This window comes from Leopardus geoffroyi, chromosome B1 (genome assembly GCF_018350155.1).
Source record: "Leopardus geoffroyi isolate Oge1 chromosome B1, O.geoffroyi_Oge1_pat1.0, whole genome shotgun sequence".
NCBI lineage: Eukaryota > Metazoa > Chordata > Mammalia > Carnivora > Felidae > Leopardus > Leopardus geoffroyi.
The window spans coordinates 38,531,496-38,552,386 of NC_059327.1; the positions used below are offsets into that span (position 1 = coordinate 38,531,496).

General features: G+C 37.8%; 1 protein-coding gene and 1 long non-coding RNA gene across 21 annotated transcripts in view; one reads left to right on the forward strand and one right to left on the reverse strand.

The window, feature by feature from the left end:
* PSD3 (pleckstrin and Sec7 domain containing 3) overlaps window positions 1-20,891 on the reverse strand; it is a 796,422-nt gene that overhangs the window by 463,187 nt on the left and 312,344 nt on the right. Inside the window, exon 1 of one of the 20 annotated variants that reach the window (XM_045458255.1) lies at window positions 11,760-11,815. The exons of 17 other annotated variants lie outside the window; for them this stretch is intronic. Coding sequence is in view for 1 of the 3 variants with exons in the window: in XM_045458237.1 (XP_045314193.1) it covers window positions 1,598-1,628 (31 nt within the window). In the remaining 2 variants the exon portion in view is untranslated. Of the gene's footprint in view, window positions 1-1,597; window positions 2,048-11,759; window positions 11,816-20,891 lie in introns of those variants that run through there. 2 more of the 20 variants (XM_045458247.1, XM_045458237.1) reach the window with 2 other exon arrangements.
* Window positions 803-20,368, forward strand: LOC123588068. The gene is made up of 2 exons (XR_006707682.1): window positions 803-1,221; window positions 20,196-20,368. It is a non-coding gene; the product is annotated as an uncharacterized LOC123588068 (long non-coding RNA).

Here is a 20,891-nt window from a genome sequence, read left to right on the forward strand (position 1 = left end):
TTAAGCTAACATCTCCATCATGTCACATAACCATTTTCTTGTGGTGATAACATTTAAGATCCACTCTGCTAGCAGCTTCAAAATACATAATACAATATTATTAAGTATAATAACTATGCTGTACATTAGATCCCCAGAACTTACTCATCCTATAAATGGAAGTTTGTACACTTTGATCAACATCTCCCTATTTCCTCCACCACCACCCCCAGCCTCTTATAACCACCATTCTATTCCCTGAAAAACCCAATTTTAACATTTCTCTGATCTTTACTTTTTTAATTTTTATTTTGAAAAACAAAAAAAGTTTAAACGTTTAAATAATTTCACAATTTTATTTACATAGGCATTCTCCTACTAAAGTTAATATGAATGTGGTAGTATTAATATAAATTCTTACATAAAATATTTAATAAAATACATTAATATTTAAGAAATTGAAATTGATGTTTCAAAATACAAGTCTTTAAAAAAACAAAAACCAACAACCATGAATGCCAAGCAGCTGGAGTTCTAGTAGAGATGATAAACTACAGCTGGGGACTTCTCTGCACTGCTGTATATCAAGACAGGTGTCAGATGCAATGGTAAACAACCTCGCTCAGCCTCCAATCTGTAATAAGCCTCAGCTGATTCATATTTGCATTCAGTAATTTTCATGCTCAATAAGAGACCCACAGTTTTGCTAAGGATTCAGCTGCAAAATAACATGTGCAATAATTCCAACTATATCTGAAATGCAAATTTTACATTAAGTTTAAAGTCAAATTCCCTGGTGAGAGAAAAATAAATGTTGTATCACTCTAAAAGTGACACTTTCGACAGAAAACAAACCCTCGTGTATAAACTAAGGAGTTAAAATACCTATTATAAATCTCCAGTAGATACTACCTCAGCCTTAACTACAGTGTTCACAGAACATTTCTGTTGCTACTGTGTGACTAATCCTGGTTCTTTTCTAGGGTATTCAGACATAGCCATACTTTAGACATGCAGATGGAAAGGAGTTTGAGCTCTTTAAGAGAAACTCCTCCCATATTCCCATCCAGCACCACAATATTATGTATTTCTAAAACTACAGGGGTAGCCCGTTTTCCACCTCCTTTCTATATAATGCATCACAAACAGAGAGTAGAGAAATAGGTTTTGAGAACTGTATTCCTAGGAAAGCTGATTGGACAACAACAACAACAAAAACAATGAAAGGAAATAAAATCACAGGTAAGAATATTGCTTTCTATTTAAAAATAAAAATTTTGGAAAATCCAATGTCAGATGCTAAAATAAACATTCCAGGTTAAAGCCAGGTAAGGTACCGGGCAAAAGCATTCAGAGAGCAAGTGGCATCTTTCTGATGACTGGGGAGTTAAATACTGGCGTGGGCATCCCTAAATAATGCAGTATGCTCTTCCCTATGTCAGGATTCAGCACAACCTGGTCTAGCCCCAGGAGTCTCCTACTGGGACAGTCAAAAGACAAGACTAGTAAGCAAAAGCAGTCAATAATACAGATGGATCATTCCACAGCAGCATTTTACAAGAGATAGATATATAAAAATATATTTTCCTGCATAGACCTACAAATAGAGGTTACTCACAGAGATTACTGTAGCTCCAGCAGTTACCCATTGATCATAGAAAATGCCCAGTTCATCAGCTTAATGCTTGAGAAAAGTTAGCTAGAAAAGAAGCCAGCTAATTCAAAATCTGCTGTTCTAGTCAACTGGAAGCAAATTAGTTTCAAATTTCCTGGCAGCCCCTTTTGCCCTGCACTGCACACGGTGATGGAAGCACTTTGAGCACTAGAAACCCTAGCTGAGAGGAGCTGCCGCCTCAGTCCCTCTCTCACAAAGGCTAAGCAGCCTGTTCTCTCGTTTGCTCGCCCTCTTTCTGCCTGTCTCTCTCTACCTTGGTAGCTTACCGAAAACAACCACCGTAGGGCTTTTCTATATTTGTGAAAACTACTTCCAAGGAGATAATTGAGATGATGGGAGTTAGCTTTAATGTAACCATTTCCCCAGTGCGGCAGCAGAAACCCCAGCAAAGGCTCCGGGAGGATTGTACCATCCTCTGTGACATCAGAGGTGGGGCTGTCATCTCAGTATTATGCAGCATTTTCTCTGATGAGAGAATGACATTTGTGAAAAGAAATGGATAGGTTCCCTTTAAAAGGGTTTAATTCTTGTGTTGTTTAAACAGAAAAGGAAAGAGCAAATACAACGTTGAAAGCTGCTGTAGGAAGACCTAAATCCTGCTTTGCCAGTCCTTATCTCACTGCTCAATGATGCTGCCATCTGAAGTCATTTTACTGATGATTACATTATCATTCCTGTGATTAAATTAATATTTAATGGGTAATTGATATTACTTGGAAAATGTGACATGAAAAATTCAAAGACATTAACATCTAGTTTTAAATATGATGGCATAAACTTTTACATCACTAATAGTACCCTGGACATATGCAATACCTTTCAACACAGTCTCAATAAAAATACTAACTAACACTAATAGTTTTGGAGACAAGAAAAGTGAAGTGAAAAATAGTATAAGATGAATAGCATAATGTAATACAGGTCCTTAGTCATGGTAATGGAGGTTAATACAAAATTAAAAAGAACTCATTTTCTGTAACCTTAATATTCCAATCAGTTTAAAAAGTAGAGGCCAACAAAGAAACTGATGGTTACTTTCATTCATTCCATATGCATTTACAGAGAGGCTAATAGGTTCTAGAAAATGTGTTAAGTCTAATTTGGAAAGTAAATTTCTGCTAAATAATAAAATCAGAATAGAAAATACTTATTTAATGCTTACTATGTGCCAGGCACTATCCTAAGCAGGTTTACTATATTAATTCATCTATTCCTGCTAGCAGCCCTTGGGATAGCTAGTATATGAACCCATTTTACAGATAAGACTACTGAAAACACAACAGCTATGTAACTTGTCCGAGATCACGTGGCTAAAACTGGCACGGGCAGGATTCAAACATGGGCACAATGGCTGCAAAGTCCACCCTCACAAACACTAAGCTAAATTGCATCCTGAGGGCTTCCTTATCAAAAGAATTCTAAAGGAGGAATACAATTTCCAAGATTTAGAACCACATCAAGCCAAATATAGCTACCCCTCAAGTAGACTGGCCTATATATAAGAGGATAAAAGTAGAAAGTGAACCTCGAGAAAGCATACCGAAACTGGAAATAATGCCCAGGAGTAGTTTACTGCTGACTACTCAAGTGACCTTAAGACAATGGCTTAAAATCTTTCATCTTTAGTTTCCTTATATCTGAGCTGCAGGTTTTTTAAAAATTAAAAAAAAATTGTTTTAATGTTTATTTATTTTTGACGGGGGTGGGGGGGTGGGGAGGGGCAGAGAGAGGAGGCTCCCCTGAATCTGAAGCAGGCTCCAGGCTCTGAGCTGTCACCACAGAGCCCGATGCAGGGCTTGAACCCATGGACCATGGGTTCAGATCATGACCTGAGACGAAGTTGGAGGCTTAGCCAACTGAGGCACCCAGGTGCTCCTAAACTGCAGATTTAAAAAAAAAATTTTTTTAATGTTTATTTATTTTTGAGACAATTGGAGAGACAGAGTGCAAGCAGCGGAGGGGCAGACAGAAGGAGACACACAATCTGAAGCGGCTCCAGGCTCTGAGCTGTCAGCCCAGAGACAGACATGGGGCTGAAACTCACGAATGGTAAGATCGTGACCTGAGCCGAACCAACTGAGCCACTCAGGTGCCCCTGCAGATTTTTTTTTTAATGTTTACTTATTATTGAGAGATAGAGACAGAGCAAGAGCATGGGAGGGGCAGAGAGAGGGGGAGACACAGAATCCGAAACAGGCTCCAGGCTCTGAGCTGTCAGCACAGAGCCCAATGCGGGGCTCAAACTCACAAACTGCAAGATCATGACCTAAGCTGAAGGCAGATGCTTAATCAACTGAGCCACCCAGGCGCCCATGCAGATTTTTCAATTATAAAGCAGTATTAAAATATAGTTAAAGCACAGGATCCAGGCTTGTAATCTGGGCTCCATCTTTTTCAATTATGTCAACTTGAGCAAATTATTTAACCTCTAAAGGGCTCAATTTTTCAACCAAAAAAAAAAATAATAATAAGGAAAACAATGGGGTTATTCTGAGAATTAATGAACTATGCCTATAAATAAATAAAGCACTCAAAGTAGCAACCAGTATATAATAAGAGCTTAAGGTTTATGAGTATTGTTTTTCATAATCATCATTACTTTTAGTATCAATATCACATTTTTTTTTACTAAAACTGCCAATTTTTCAAAAGCCTCTCCCTTTTTGAAAACCTCTCCAAGAAAAGCTGCTATTTTTCTAGAGTTGGTTAGAAAAACAAAGGACAACCTTTGCTGGCTTCATATACACATTAACCAATCAATGAATCAGATGAGATATCAGATGAAGTTATCAGGCATGCCTTTCAAAAAAGCTCTACATGGCGAAGAAACAGAAGCATTTATCTTTTTGCCCTCCCCAACTTCTTCTGCTGGGAATATGGAAGGAGACTAGACCTAAAGCAGCAATCCGTAACTGTAAGCATCCTGTTAGGGAGGTCAAACAAAAAGAGTCCCCAAACCCACCATAGATCTCCCATTCTTCTCTTATGTTGGAGAGAAATAAACCTTTAGTTCAAGTATTTAATTCAAGTTTTCTGCTAAATGCAACTCTCCAGATCCTATGAAACACAACTGAAGGTCACAATTTCCCTATGGTTTCAACAGCTAACTGGAGGGTTGGGCTACTTCTCATCACTCTTCTGTTAACATCCTCTGAGCCTGCATCCTCCCCAATGTCAAGTAAAAGTCAATGGATGACCCTGGGGGAAAGAAAAAGTAAAACATACTGCTTCCCAATACTTAGTAGCTGTGTTGTCTTATCACAAACAAAACAACAAAGGGTTGAATGGCTGAAGCAACAGCATGTGTAAAGCTCCTCCTTCATCTTAATTTCCTTCAGTCTCTAAATGGGTATATGCTACTAAGCTAATGTTAAAGGAGAAAAACAAACCAAAAGCCTGAAATACAAGAATGAGGATGCTTGACAAAGTTACTGCTATTATAAAGGCTACATAACTGCAACTACAAGTGACCGTGAAGAACTATGTCTCCACCTCACAAATGTCTCAATTCCAAATGTCTAGCATTTCACTTTAGGCTTTAACTAACACTATCTTAGACTGACACGTAAAACTCCCTATTTCAAAAAGTAAAACTCAAAAGTAAATTTGTTACATATTCTCTAGTCTCTCATGGCCACCATCTCTAAATAATGTATGTATAAAAAACAGCACTTGAGGGGCGCCTGGGTGGCTCAGTCTTAGGTTAAGCGTCTGACTTCAGCCAGGTCACGATCTCGCGGTCCGTGAGTTCGAGCCCCACGTCAGGCTCTGGGCTGATGGCTCAGAGCCTGGAGCCTGTTTCTGATTCTGTGTCTCCCTCTCTCTCTGCCCCTCCCCCGTTCATACTCTGTCTCTCTCTGCCCCAAAAATAAATAAACGTTGGAAAACAAAAAACAAAAAAACAAACAGCACTTGAGTCCATAACTAGGTGAAGTGAAAATTCTTTCAATTAAAATGGAACCAGGGGATATGAAATGGAGAATCTCACACATGCACCCTCAGAAAAACAGAACTTAGTAACTAAGAGACTGATTCCTATAAATGCCTGAATTACAGAAGACCAAGACTTATCTCCTGACCAATGAACATCTGCCACAACTCTCTCCCCGTCCTCAAGCCAATGAACTTACCTGCTTGAACTCTGGCTGGCCCTTTCCTCTGCACTCCTTGGCCAGAAATACAGCCTGACCCAAACCCTCGATGGACTCACTTGTAGCTTGCTACAGCAAGCATTCCCCAAATTGCAATTGCTCTGCTATTCCCAAACTAACTCAATTTCTGGTGATTCAAGCTTGCTTCAGTTTACCTCTTTATTTAGACTGACAGTAGTGCCATCTTGAAGTCCTCAATTATATTTTTTCTGAAATGTAATCTAATAACACTGCCATTATTCTTAAAGGATATATAATATCAAAATATTCAAAGGAGAGAATCATTAAAAATTTCAAACCAATCTTCTGTTTGTACCTCTTCTGTAAAACAGTTTTTTCCAGAACTATCAGAGTAAACAAATCAAAAAGAGCCAGATTTATCAAATGTACCTTTTCATTAAAATTTAAAGGAATATTTTATGTTTTTGATAAACATACGAAATTTAAATTATAAAATATTTTGAACATTTACATAAAGTTGGTATTGACTATATCTTCTTATTTCCTGTATTGGTGCTCTGGCATTTGGAGTATCTTGATCTTGAAGAGGCAAAGCACCCCTCCCCAATCCCATTAGCTATTTCCTAGAGATAGCAATGGACTCCCCTGGGAGTGCACTTTTGATATACAAACCAACCAATCCACTGTCAGACCCCATTTCCTAAATCAATCTCTCACACTCTTAAACCAATATTCCTCCTACCCTCTTCCCTCCAGGGCCTTGTACTGGACACCTAGGAACTACCAATCCTAAATGTATTCAAGTACCTACCCTGCCTTATCCATTCCTTTCTGCAAAAACCATATTAAAGACTGGGTTGTGTTCTCCCCAGTCCTCTCTGCCTCCTTCCCCGTTGTGGCCCTGCAGACCTACTATGTCTACTATTTCTAGGGCTCTGTGTTATTTCTCAAAATTTTAAAACAAAGTAATACAGACAAGCAAGCAAACTGTTATCCAATTTAATATGAGATTTTAGAATTAAAACCTTCTTACAAATCAAGACTGATTACATGATGCCAATTTTTATCACCATATCCCCTATTATTTTATTGTTTGCTTTCATTCACTCCTAAATCCATGTGGAAGACAAGATTATCAGAAGAACTGGTAACAATAATTCCTTCTTTGAAATAACTTTCTTACATTGAGCTAATTCCAATAAATGAGGAGCCAGTTTCCAGTTTACTTTTTAAGTCTGGTTCTTAGATCTTAAAACAAACAAAAACACACACACACAAAAACAAAAACAACAATAACAACAAAACTCGATGCCAATTTCAGGATTACAAAAATTTAGTTTTTATATATTAGTCTATTGTCTCTATTATAAAGTACAGTCTAAGCTTCATGTAAAGAGATAAATAGAATCTTGGAAGATACAACATGAAATAAATCCAAGTGAGCAGAAAAGAGGAGTGAGCAATACCAAGATTGGTATAATGCCAGAGCCTTATACTATGCAATACTGTTAAAAGCAAAAAAGACCACTCTAAGGTAAAAGGTAACCTATGTTAAAAACAACACAAAATAGGGGCGCCCGGGTGGCTTAGTCGGTTAAGCGTCCGACTTCAACTCAGGTCACAATCTCGTGGTCCGTGAGTTCGAGCCCCGCGTCGGGCTCTGGGCTGATGGCTCAGAGCCTGGTGCCTGCTTCCGATTCTGTGTCTCCCTCTCTCTCTGCCCCTCCCCCGTTCATGCTCTGTCTCTCTCTGTCTCAAAAATAAATAAACGTTAAAAAAAAATTTTTTTAAAAACACAAAATAATAAAAAATAGAAATAAAAAATGAGACAACTGGCACCAAATGGAGTCACTTATTGTTAACTCCACATGACCAAACTGAGACATAACTTAATTACAGTTTTGGCTCTTCCAGAAATGTAATCTTAAACCAGTCAATCAGGAATGAATCACCTGATCAGTACTAGTTAGGTAATATGCCTGACAGACCCCTGCTAACACCTAAAGGAAAGTAACTTTGCAAGAACCACCCCATTTTGTTGCCTACTGTATCTTTTTTGTTCCTATTCCCTTATGCCTCTTTGTACGGCAAGTTGGAGCTCCTTCCTATCTCCTATATTGGATACTGATCCAAATCAACTTGAGCTCAAATAAACTCTTAAAATTTTTAATAGACCTCAGTTTATCTTTTAACACTTTTAATGTTAATTTGTACATATTTGCACAAATTTGCCTATAATTTAGGCTAATTTTATACAGTTTATTTTTATGTTAATTTTGTACATATATTTAACAACATTTCACATAAAACAATTTAAAAAATAGCTTTTATTAATTTACATTTTAGAGAATTATTTTATTAAAGCTTTTCACATGCAATTTGTCATTAGGGTCTTTGCCACCACTAGAGTCTTAACTTTGAGTTGTATTATATCTTTAGTTCTGTCTTAAGATACAGCAATATTTAAATCTGTGTGATGCTACAATTGGAAATTCTATCCTAATCTACAGTATGCATTCACTTTAGGTGATCCCCACAATGTAACCACTTACTGTATGTCCTTTGGAAATCATCTTTAAAAAGCTACATTACAATGACCTTTGACATTTCCAATTCTAGGATCATTTCCTCAGGAATAATTACTAACTGTGTAATTAAATATATTTTCTCCTCCTTTTTTTAAACCTGTTTTAGTAATCTCTGAAGCATCCCAACTAGCATTATCTCTAGTGGTTTCAAGCTATGTGTTTTCTCCAAAAGTTCTTTGTTACTGAAAGTAATCAAAACATCTCTAATACAGAAACAGTAACAACTTGAATATAAGGCCACTCCTTCTTTTCTGATAACTTTCTCAGGAAAACATCCCTACCCTAAGATATTAACTCCTTTTTACAGATCAAGAGTATCAAGTTGAAGAAAACTGGCCAACACACAATTAAAAGATAAAGAGAGCAAGAAATATCCCTCGGGCCAAAGTTAAAAAAAAAACGAAGAAGGAATTTAGCTGCCAGTACAAATATGAATATACAGAAGAGCAGAAGGAAACAAACAAAATCATTACTTAACATTGGGTTATACTTCATTCCTCTCTTTTAATCTAGCACAGTTTGGGAATTTGAACTTTTTTCCCTTGCTGACTGTACTAACTTATTTATAGTAATGCTAATATCATGTTATTATTTATTAATATAAACAATGTAAACATCATTTTTAGTTATAATATAATCTAGTTATTGTTGAATAGTCTGGTTATTTCCAATATTACCCTAAGTAGGTTCTTATATTGACAGCTTGCTAATTAATATTCAGAATGTAATCAATATATAAACCCCCAAACACCAAACTGAAACTTCCCTGAAGTCATTGACTTGTTTCTATTTTGTTCATTGATGTATCCCCATGCCACTGAGATACCCAGGAAGCACAAACAACAAACTGCAAGGCCAGTTCAAGATGGCATAAAACTCAGGTTGCATGTTACAAACAGGGAGAAATTTTACAGCCAGGAGACTGCCTTCCTCATGTAGCGGACCCAGGAAACATGTGGGAAACAAAGGCAGAAGAAAAAAATTAAATTTCCTTACAACTTATAGCCCAATGACAAGTCCTTGAGATAGGCAGAGTGACCTTCCTCTGGAAAGACAGCCGCCTCTATGACACTTTGCTCAGGGCAAAATGCAATCTTAGCTTAACGTTCTCCCAACCTCGGGGATCCTGTAAGCCTACTTTAACATACAAAAATTTCTTTAGAAACTTCTTTTATCTCTACCCCACCAAGATATAGGTTGGCAATCATACTCCAAGCTTATGGTCCCCTGATACACATCTGAAGGGTCTCACGAGTGAGTTTTTACTAAACAGTAATAAGTGACCTTTCCTAACAGCAGCTAGCCCTTCAAGGTCCTGGAAACCATGTTTCCCAGATACCTTGGACTTACACTATCCCTGACCCCCTCCCAACCTGAAGGTATATAATCAGTCACCCATCACAACCCCAGTGCAGTTCTGTCTGCCCACAGGTCCTGTCCCTGTGCTAAACAAACAAACAAACAAACAAACAAACAAAAACACCTTTTGGGGACACTTGGGTGGCTCAGTTGGTTGAGCGTCCAACTCTTGAGCTCGGCTAGGTCATGATCTCATGGTTCGTGGGTTGAAGTCCTGCATCAGTGCAGTGCAAAGCCTCTTGGGATTCTCTCTCTCCCTCTCTCTCTCTGACCCTGTTTGCTCTCTCTGTCTCTCTCTCAAAAAATAAACAAAAATAAACTAAAAAACAACAAAAACAAAAAAAACAAAAAAAACCCACCTTTTTGCACCAAGATGTCTCAAGAATTCTCTCTTGGCTGTCAGCTCTGAACCCCAACATTTCCACATCACGAGGATAGCATTAGAGCTGAAGGAAAGTAGAGTCTTGAGCTAAAGAGGCTATGAGAGGATCCTCATCCATACACAAAGGTAAAACTTGAAAGCAAATTCAATGAGGAATTGAATTTCCCCTAACATAAAAAACTTGGCAACTATTTAAATGGGCAACTGAAGCTAGCCAGAAGGGCTCAGTAGGCCATACTTACATAATTCTCTATCCTAGAAGCTCCTTTATTTGCTGTTTCTATTTTCTTTCCTTCTTTCAGTAAGAGATTCTGTTCAAAATCTCGCATCTTGTATCAATTATAGTAGTGTAAAATGTAATGTTGCACCTCTCTGTAGGCACCAATAAGGCAGCCATGAACTAGATGGCAGGGAAGCAAGATCAGAACAACTCCAGACCCAGCCCCAACAACAGAGCACAATCTGGTCAGCCAAAGGATGGAAGGGAGTAGAATTTCTTTTAGAAACTCTCTCTCCCATTGGCTTCATTAGCAATATGCTATCCTAGGTGGTTCTACCTCTTCTGCCATGCTGCTGTCCCCTGGGCTTATTGTATATCCTCTGCCCTATAATTATAGTTAATAGAATTAATTAGTTCGCAGTTCACTGCTCTTCTCACTTAGTATTCTTTGCCTTCTAAAATGCTAGAGCTTGGAATAAATATTTATCATCCAAAAGACAAACTGGAATGGTGGCAAAAATATCCTAAATGAGTTAATAGACATAAAGTGCTTAAAATGGCACCCAGCACATAGGAAATATTTAGTATGAACTAGCTGATATTACTATTACTACTGGCAATCAGTCTTTGCTCCATTATTTACTATATAACTTGGGCAAATAATTTTGCCTTTCTGAGTCTCAGCTTTCAACTATTACTTTAAAAAAAAAACTCATTAAAAGTCAACTTTTTCCCCGGCCTTTTGTACTCACTAAAATGAAAATTTACAATTAATTTTGATCCAGGATTCAAACAATAATGTAGGCAAATAGATGTTTACCTCCCAAGCTTGCTGTAAGATTAAAATTAGAAAAGGTCACATGAAAAAGTAACTGAAAACTACAAAATGTTTTTTTCAAAGTAGGGCTCTACACTGATAATTCCAGGTATCCAAAACCAGTATCTCTCCTGAGCTTTAGTCCATCTCACGCTTCTGTTGAGTACAAAGTACTAATCACATGGGGACCGCTATAAATAAAAAGGAAACGATGTCAATAATTTAGTCAATTCAAAAGAAACAATCAGCCAGACCAGATACCTGGGGCAGGGTCTAGACTTGGACTGTGGTAATAGAACAAGGAGAGAAAGAGAACTCCAGACCAGTTTATATCCTTTTAATTACAAGGGAGAAGGAAGTCAAGCAAATCATAAGAGACTCTTTTAAACTATAGAGAACAAACTGAGGGTTGAGGTTGATGGAGGGAGGTGGGTGGGATATGGGCGAAATGGGTGATGGATATTAAGGAGGGCACTTGTGATGAGCACTGAATGTTATATGTAAGTGATGAATCACTAAATTCTACTCTTGAAACAAATATTACCCTATATGTTAACTAACTAGAATTTAAATAACAACTTGAAAAAAAAAAAGAGTGAAGGAAGCCAAACATGAAAGAAATCTTACCAAGGACAGTTAAAGGTCTCAAGGTTACATTCCTATCTGTCTTGGCAAAAGGACCCCACAACCTATGATAATAACAACAGGAGAAACTTAGGTTAATGACAACATAATGAGAAAACAAATACAAAGTAAACCACAGCTAGAAGCAGTTCACATATAAACTATGTTATAGTTATAGCACTAACTAAATTAGTGCTTATGGGGGGAAGGGACAAGGGGTGTCTCAGGAGGAGTCTAGAAGAGATGTGTGTCTCATGTAAAGAATGCAAAGGAAGAATCTAAGTTTTGTATGATGGGCTAACTTGACTCTATATGCTCAAGAGAGCCATTGGGAACTCTACTCTGTGCTTCTCTACAGACAGTGGTCAAGTCACTGCCAGTAATAGACCATGAGTTACACAACCACATTATAATTTTGCCTTTACACTTTGAAAGGCACTACCAGGAAGAAGGAAACTTGGGACTGAGGAAACAGATTCTCTCTTTCCTGGGATCTTGTATGGGGTGTGAACAACTAAAGGCAGCCTTAGCTCGGAACTGTGCCTATCATCCCATGAAAGTTGGGTCTGTCCAGAGAAGCAGAGAAAAAAGCAAAGAATCAACAATTTCTATCTGACAGATGTCTCATGTTACACATTCAACATGTCAAAATCATAGTGATTACCTTCCCTGAAAAACTAGTGTCTGAGAGAGAATTCCTACTTCAATGTAACATTAACCTCTCCTGTCACTTTAGTGCCACTCTTTAATTTTTTTTTTTGTTTTATTTATTTTTGAGAGAATGAGAGAGAGAGTTTGTGCATGGGAGGGACAAAGGGAGAGGGAGACACAGAATCTGAAGACAGGCTCCAGGCTCCGAGCTGTCAGTACAGAGCCCGACGCAGGGCTCAAACCCACGAACTGCGAGATCATGACCCAACCGACTGAGCTACCCAGGTGCCCCAGTGCCACTCTTTAGAGTCCTTACATCTCCCTATATCTTTAGTATCTAAGACTAACTAGTTTTTTAAAATCTGCTATGTCTATCCCTTTATTTACATTATTACTATCACTTCTCTAGAGCAGATACTATTGCTTTAGGAATTAGCTACTGGTCCTAAACAGACTGCCCACCTCAGCATGAATGCATATCCTTTAATATACTCTAATTAATTTTGCTATATTAATCTTCATAAAGCACTTTTCCTAAAGCACTGTTGTCATCACTGTCCCACTATATGCCTCCCCTTCACCTAAACAAAACAAATTTTAAATGGACTCCCAGTGTGACTAAATTAAAGTTGTAACTGTTTAACACTGGGATCAGCAAAACCTTTTCTGTAAAGGACCAAATAGTAAATATTTTCAGTTTCAAGGGCCATAGAGTCTCTATGTAAATATGTGACTCTGCCATAATAGCAAAAACAGCCACAGACCATAGTAAATGAATCTATGACTGTGTTCTAATAAAACTATTTTATAGTTACTCCCTCCTTTCCAACGATGTCTTACTCATCACTCATGTCCCCACTCCAATTCTACTTCTCACTGAAGTCCTCCATGCTTAACCCAACTCATAGTGATCGTTCCCTCCATTTTAGCCTTAAAACATATATTGCCTGTACTTTTCATTGGGTCCTTATGTATTCATGATTTCATACTGCCTTCCCTACTTACTTTTTATCTCACATTTTCTATGTCCTGGATAACTACCATAGCGTTCAAACGTTAAAAGCTATTCATTAATTCTTTTTTTTTTAAGTTTACTTTGAGAGAGAGAGTGTGCGCATGCACATGCGTTCATACCCATACCTGAACAGGGGAGGGGTAGAGAGAGGGAGAGAAAGAATCCCAAGCAGGCACCACACTGTCAGGGTGGAGCCCAACATGGGGCTCAACCCCAGGAACCGTGAGATCATGATGAGCCGATATCAAAAGACAGACCCTTACCCAACTGAGCCACCCAGGTGCCTGGTATTCATTAATTCTTTACTAACATGATGATGATAAGTTACAAGGCAATCCATGGATATATGGACCTCAAAAATTTTCACCACTCAGCATTTCAATGAAAATTATAGCAAATGATCCCTATACAGTAATTATATCAACTTTTAAATGGAAAAAAAATATATAAATCAATCCCTTGGGCCTTTCCAGTATGAGGTATATCATGCAAAAAAACAAACAAAAAAAACAAGGACAATATAGATTCAATAAGTGAACTACTTAAAAGAGGTTATTTTATTATAAACATAGTATTAGTGTGCTTGATTTAAGATAGTAGTTATATTTGTAGGACTAGGAAAATATAATCCTTAAACTGAGTTTCTGTTACCCAAGTCTCAGAGAAGCGATTCTTACCTTTTTCGGTAAAATGGACTACTTAGAAAAAGCTATGGACCCTCTCCCAATAGGAAACACCCAGATGGATATTTATATAAAATTTGCATAAAATTTCTGGGCTCTCACAGACACTCTAAAGAGGAGAAATCCTCCCTCAGAGGGTCTCATGTTAGGCATTCACAGCTCTCAATCACCTAAGAAATTTTCCTTTTAAGTTAAGTAATTCAAAGAAATTTTAATGCACCAAAAGGATCTGGAAATATTTTTTTTACATTGTCACAAAACAATAACTATTACACCCAAATCAGATGTCAAAGATCATAACCAGTGGAAATGAAGAATTTTATAGTTAAGAGCAAATGGGTAGGAGGAGAGAGGAGAAATATCAGCAATGACTTGCAGATTTCAATTTCATTTTGCTGCTTGCTAGGAAGGATCACATGGCCTAGAGATACCTCTATCAAGCACAGTTCTTCTAGGGCCAACACGTTACTGCTAAACCTCAAACATCAGAAGTGGCAGTTTCATATCCTAAAACAACAACTCAGGTTAAGAAAAATCATCATGAGCAACTAATTGTAAAATATCTCTTTAAAGCTCAAATTCAGTAGGGCGCCTGTGTGGCTCAGTCCATTAAGCGTCCAACTTTGGCCCAGGTCATGATCTCACGGTTCATGAGTTCAAGCTCCACGTCAGGCTCTGTGTGGACAGCTCAGAGCCTGGAGCCTGCTTCAGATTCTGTGTGTGCCTCTCTCTCTGCCTCTCCCAGGCTCATGTCTCTCTCTCCCTCTCAAAAATAAACATTAAAAAAACAAAAACCCTCAACTTCAGAAATAAAAATGAGTTCCTAAATACCAGTAGAATAACACACAGCAGATAAATAAAAAACACAATAATATTCATGATACATAAGTGGCCGAATTTTAATTTCCTTTCATTTAGTCTTTTTTCATAAGACAAATTGATTAAATGTACTGCTAAACAGGATTCAATTTTTATGTCTTTTGCACTCAGCACATGAGAATGAGAGCAAGACATCACAAAAATCTAAATTTTATGATTCAGTATAAAATAGTTAAAATCAAACTATCTGTAGTAGTAATCAATCTACAATGAATGTAATAGGTAAAATGATGAACGTGGAATTTCAAAAATAGCCAAAATTCCTATCAAGGTAACAAGGTGTAGTGTCAGTCTCATTTAGAGAAAGAAAAAGCTGTAAATAAGTTAGTGCCTTTCAGAATGACTGATTCAAAAGCAGAGGCAGACACTAAGGTACAGAGGGCCCTCAAAGAAATGGATGGTCAATCAGATTGAGAAGGATTTAAAAAAGCGTCTCAGGGCATAGACTTTAAATTACAATTTTCCGAACTGATAGAAAAGGCCATGATACCTTAACTCACCTCTCCACTTGTGTCAATATTCCACTGTTTCCATAACATAATTCTCATCTTCTGCAGAACGGAATACTCTCCCCATTCTTTCAAATATTCAAATATATTCAAATATCACCTATCCTTTAAGACAGAGAACACATTAACATCCCTCCAAGTCTCTGATGACTCCTTCATACCCTGCTGTGTTGTCTCCTCTGCTGTATATAGTATGATGACCACATATCCCTGATTTCCCACACTGCTCGTGATCTCAACAGTCTGTCCCTGCAAGATCTTTAACATGGAATTAGTCATCTGTTCATGAGGTTTAAATCAATTATCTGGCACTTACTACATCATACTCTATTAAATGGCTCCAAATATATATTTCATCTTGCTTTAAGTTCATCAGCTTCTTCTAAGCAGTGATTAGCAGCACTGGATACACAGCAAATACTCAAATATTTATAGAAATCAATTAAATGTATTAAGCAAGAGAAACTTATTTCCTGCCCCTGCTTTTTTCTCTTATTTTTAATTACCTAGATATAAGAACGAAAGCAATACAAATCTCAGTTAAGTGACTGAGGTTAAGTGACTTCAGCTCAGGTCATGATCGCATGGCTCATGGGTTTGAGCCCCACGTTGGGCTCTGTGCTGACAGCTCAGAGCCTGCAGCCTGCTTCAGACTTTTTGTCTCCCTCTCTCTCTGCCCCTCTCTCTCTCTCTCTCTCTCTCTCAAAAATAAACATTAAATTTTTTTTAATAAAATAAAAAGAACATTAAAATAGGGTCTCAATCTTTTGTGTGTTTTTTTTTTTTTTTGTAACCTTTATTTATTTTTGAGAGACAGACACACAGACCACAAGCAGGGGAGAGGCAGAGAGAGAGGGAGACACAGAATCCAAGGCAGGCTCCAGGCTCTGAGCTGTCAGCACAGAGCCTGATGTAGGGCTTAAACCCATGAACTGTGAGATCATGACCTGAGCTGAAGTCGGCGCTTAACCAACCTAGCTACCCAGGTGCCCCTCAATCTTCTTTTTAAAATTATCTTTTTTTAACCAGGGTTAACTCAAAGTTCACCATGCTAGTTGCCCCAAGGACAACTAAACAGGCCATATTTTAAATATTTAGCAATCTGTCATCAAAAGGGCAAGCTCTCTAAATTGCTTTTTCCTAGTATAGTTGGGTTATACGCATTGAGTCATCCCTGTTCATTTGTTCATGCCACCTTTATAACAGAAACATTTCTGTAAAATAGTTTGCAAGTTTCCTGATATACTGAAAAAAAAGTTATCTATTCCTTAAGACTGGACCCTGGCCTCGGTCATACCACTGTCTTATCAAGTGAATGAACACTGACTAGATACTCTAATATATGAACACCACAGGCACAATAAGGAAAAAAAATTGTTGGGGAAAAGCACAGGTAACATAGCTATGTTGAAAGGGTGCTTGGTTTGCTCACTGTTATTTTATATCTTGCCAAGAAATCTCTAATTCTACAATAGAAATTTTAATTTATGTTTCAGTGTTTTTGTGTATTTTTTTTACTTCTATCATATTCCTGGCATTATAATTTCCCTATGGATGAGAAGGGTTGGGTTGTTGAAGTTACAGTGCAAGGAAAAAGGGGCAGGCTGGGTGCCCCAATTATAGTGGATAAGGAATTTAGATGTCTCCTTATTCTCAGATACAGAAGATGGCCCCCATCAACAGTCTACTTTCTTTCTAATTTAATGGTCCTGTCATCAGCACCCTAACACTACCAATGGAAAAGAACATGCATTAAATAATCTGATGACTCAGGCCATATCTACTTTCCCTCCCAAAGGAAAATACAAGGAGGTACTGCACTGCATTAACATCTGTCAAAAAATAATGAGCTACATGACATCTAAGAAATCATACAGACCAACAGCATAATTTTTTTAAGAATTCTGCCTTCAAGTGGTATCTCACACAGTAGTCCAATATGTGAAAGAGATAAAAGAGGGCGTGCCTCTAGCTGACTGGGGTGGAGCATGAACTCATACCACCATCTCCTCATTCCCCAAACCTTAGAAATGAAAATCTTGATTTCAAGATTTACAAAAAAAAAAAAAAAAAAAAAAAAAAGAAAGAAAGTGAAGCCGAAAAGTTAAACAGTTTATCCAGTGTCATGATACCAATTAATGACAAAGTCAGAATTACAGCCTATTTTCATGTAGAATGGCAACCGGGGTACAGCAGCACTTTGATCAGATTCTCTAAAAATGTAGAATATTGTGGAAGACTTAGGTTCACTCAAGTCACACTCAAGCTGGCATGTCAGTTCCATGCCTTATTTGCTGTGTTTAATTATTTAACCCTCAATGAGTGTCATCTGTGAAATAAGAGGGGAATGGGTGGGAGAGTGGACTAGTATCAGAGGATCAGAGGATTCTTCTGAGGTTTAATCTCATATAAAAATTTTCTAGTAGAGTATCTGTTACATAATAAATGTGTAAAAATGTTCACTCAAGATTGAACGCAAAAAATTAAAAATATCCCACTGTCACCCTATACCATAATTTAATACAAAACAAAACAAAACAAAACAAATGCAGCAACCAAAAATTATCAGTTAAGGAATTTAGGACCTTCCACATTAGTCTTTCAATTATTACATCTCCAATAATACTGACTTCTTTGGAAGTTTTTGCAAAATTTATATATGAGAAAAAAATAAACAACAGCACCCCAGACTAGGTTTCATATATTATCTTAATGCATCTTGTATTCAAGCAATATTATTATCACGGGCCGACCAAAATGTCCATCTGAGAGTATAGTTGATTAACATTTTTATTTCAAAAACTTGTTTTTTGCCATGGAAATTCCAAAATCTTTAATTTCACAACATCATAATAAGATTAAGACACAACAGATTTAAGGCATATTTGTACACCACTGGAATTTTTATAAACCTCCAGATTAGATTAGGCAGAAAGAACAAAAGCATATTAACTAAACTCCAAAACAAATCTGCAAGAAATCTGCCAGCCGGAAAAGCAAATGGCACTTGACAATTTGACACCTGCTACCAAAAAGTGTTACACTTTGTCCACCAGAGGGAAGTGTTGTCTAACTTTTAACAGAATTCCATAAACAATTTAGAACTCCAGAATAAAATTCTGTATTTTCAAAAAATTTCTTTCCAAGCTTTCAGGTAAAAAAAATTCTACTCATTGAAGTTGAAAACCTAGAAATCTGCCATAGATATCTGTACTTAGGTTAAAATGATATAAAATATGCTCCAGTTTTCAAAATCATTTTGGGCCTATGAATTAATCATACCTCTAGGTATTGGATTATCCTAAAATGAAGATGTAGCATGTCCAGTTCCACATCTAATCATGGCCTCTACAGTTCTGACAAGTCCCTCATGCTCACTCAGCCTGATGCTATAAAGCTCAAAGAAGGTGGTAGACAGTGGCAGGTGAGATCCTAATATTTCATCACATATTTTAAACCATTTAATGATGCTTAGGGCACACTAGTCCTTGTATTAAATATCTACCCCCACTATACCCATAAAAACATTCTCTCTTATCAGTAAATATATCCAGAATTCTAGCCTGAGAGATTCAGTCACTATCCTGTCTAGTGACAAAAGTCCAAAGTGGGCTGCCAAGGGGTGACAGGCACAGAGTATGTAGACCACTCCCAAGGTTATTTCAGGGAAATAGCAACCATCTACCCTGAGTGATTTGAACAACTTTAATCTAAACAACTTTATACATACATACATACATACATACATACACACATACATACATACATACACATCTGACATACAGAGTTATCTACGCACACACATATTTCTCTATTTTATTACATTCAGTTACCTCCTAATTTTTAGACACTTCAGTTTTTTATCTTACTAGATTCATCTATAGTACGAATTACTCCCTTATTAAAATCCTTTCTTATTTTTCAAATCTTTCTGTTCTGATTTTTCTTCTATCTCTCTGGCTAAACCTGCTAATTTTCTTTTAAACACTACTCTCTCAGCCTGCCCTTTAATTTTTTTTTCTTCAAAATGCCACATTCACTCTTCTTTTCATTTTGCACATGCTCCTTGGGCAGACCTATATCCCCTTTCAAAATCTCTTCTCTCGGGCCCAGACCTGTATACCCACCTGCCCACTGGATGTCTCTACCTGAATGTGCCATAGGAATCTCAAACATGTCCAACATATCACCGTTCTTTTTCTTACCCCAAACTTGCTCCTCCTTTGAAACTGTACCTTGTGAAAAGGCACCACCATCTACCCAGCCTCCCAAAGCAGAAACTACCCTCCATGCCCTCCTTTCTTCCCTTCCACAGCAATCAGTTGCCAGCAGTGGCACCTCACTCTGTCCACAGTAAGTCTCTTCTCTACTCTACCCACTGCCTCACCCACCCTCCTCCCCAGTGCCCTGCACTCCTGCACAACTCTGTGGCAGAGAAACCGGTAGATGAACCCCACTGTCCATTTCTCCTCCTCCTATAGTAACAGAATTCCCAATTTTTTTTAGCTGGGTCCATGGCCATTTGGAATAAAGATTACACTTTCAACATTTCCCTCGTAGCTAACTGCAACCTTGGCACAGCACTATAAACAATGAGCCATACCTCAAAGTGTTCTGGAGCAACTTCCCCAAAATATCTTTATATTACAGATAGCACATGCCCCTTTACCTAATTCTCCTCTTCTACCTTTTGACTCTCAAGGAATATGGCCAAAGCTCCGGCAACCACATCAAAAGATGAAATGTTCTAAGGATGGCAGACCAAAGAGTTCTAAGGAGTCAGGATCACCTAACACTGTGAAACCAGCATCTGAGCTCTAAATCAACTGTCTGGATTCCTCCCAGGGAAGAAAACAGTAAACTTATTTTGCTTAAGCCACTAGTATATATGTGTGTGTGTGTGTGTGTGTGTGTACGCGCGCACATGTCTGTATGTGTATGGGCCTTCCTAACAAGGTACACTGCCTTTCTAATCTCACCTTTCTATAACTGCAACCCAATTCCTACACTACTTCCAGAACGATTTCCTAAATCCCAAATATGAAAAATCCATTATTTTAAAAACTAAATACTATGTGTACTCCACAGCATGGCATATAAAACAGATCACAACCTGCTCTTTGCCTGCCTCAAGCCTCCTCCCTCATTCCTCCCATGTTGACACCAGTTGATCTGAACAAGCCATGGTGTTCATAGCAACCTATCTTTATATATGCTCCTTACCCTGTCTCATACATGTTTCTTCCCAGCACCCACTTGACCTGACCCTCAAAAACTCTGCTCAGATAATCACCTCTCCCAGGAAGCCTTCCCTCCAGTCTAACTTAGGTGTGCCTCCAATGGCCTCTCAAAACTCCCTGTTCTTACTTCTACTATAGCAGGTATCACAGTGTGTTAG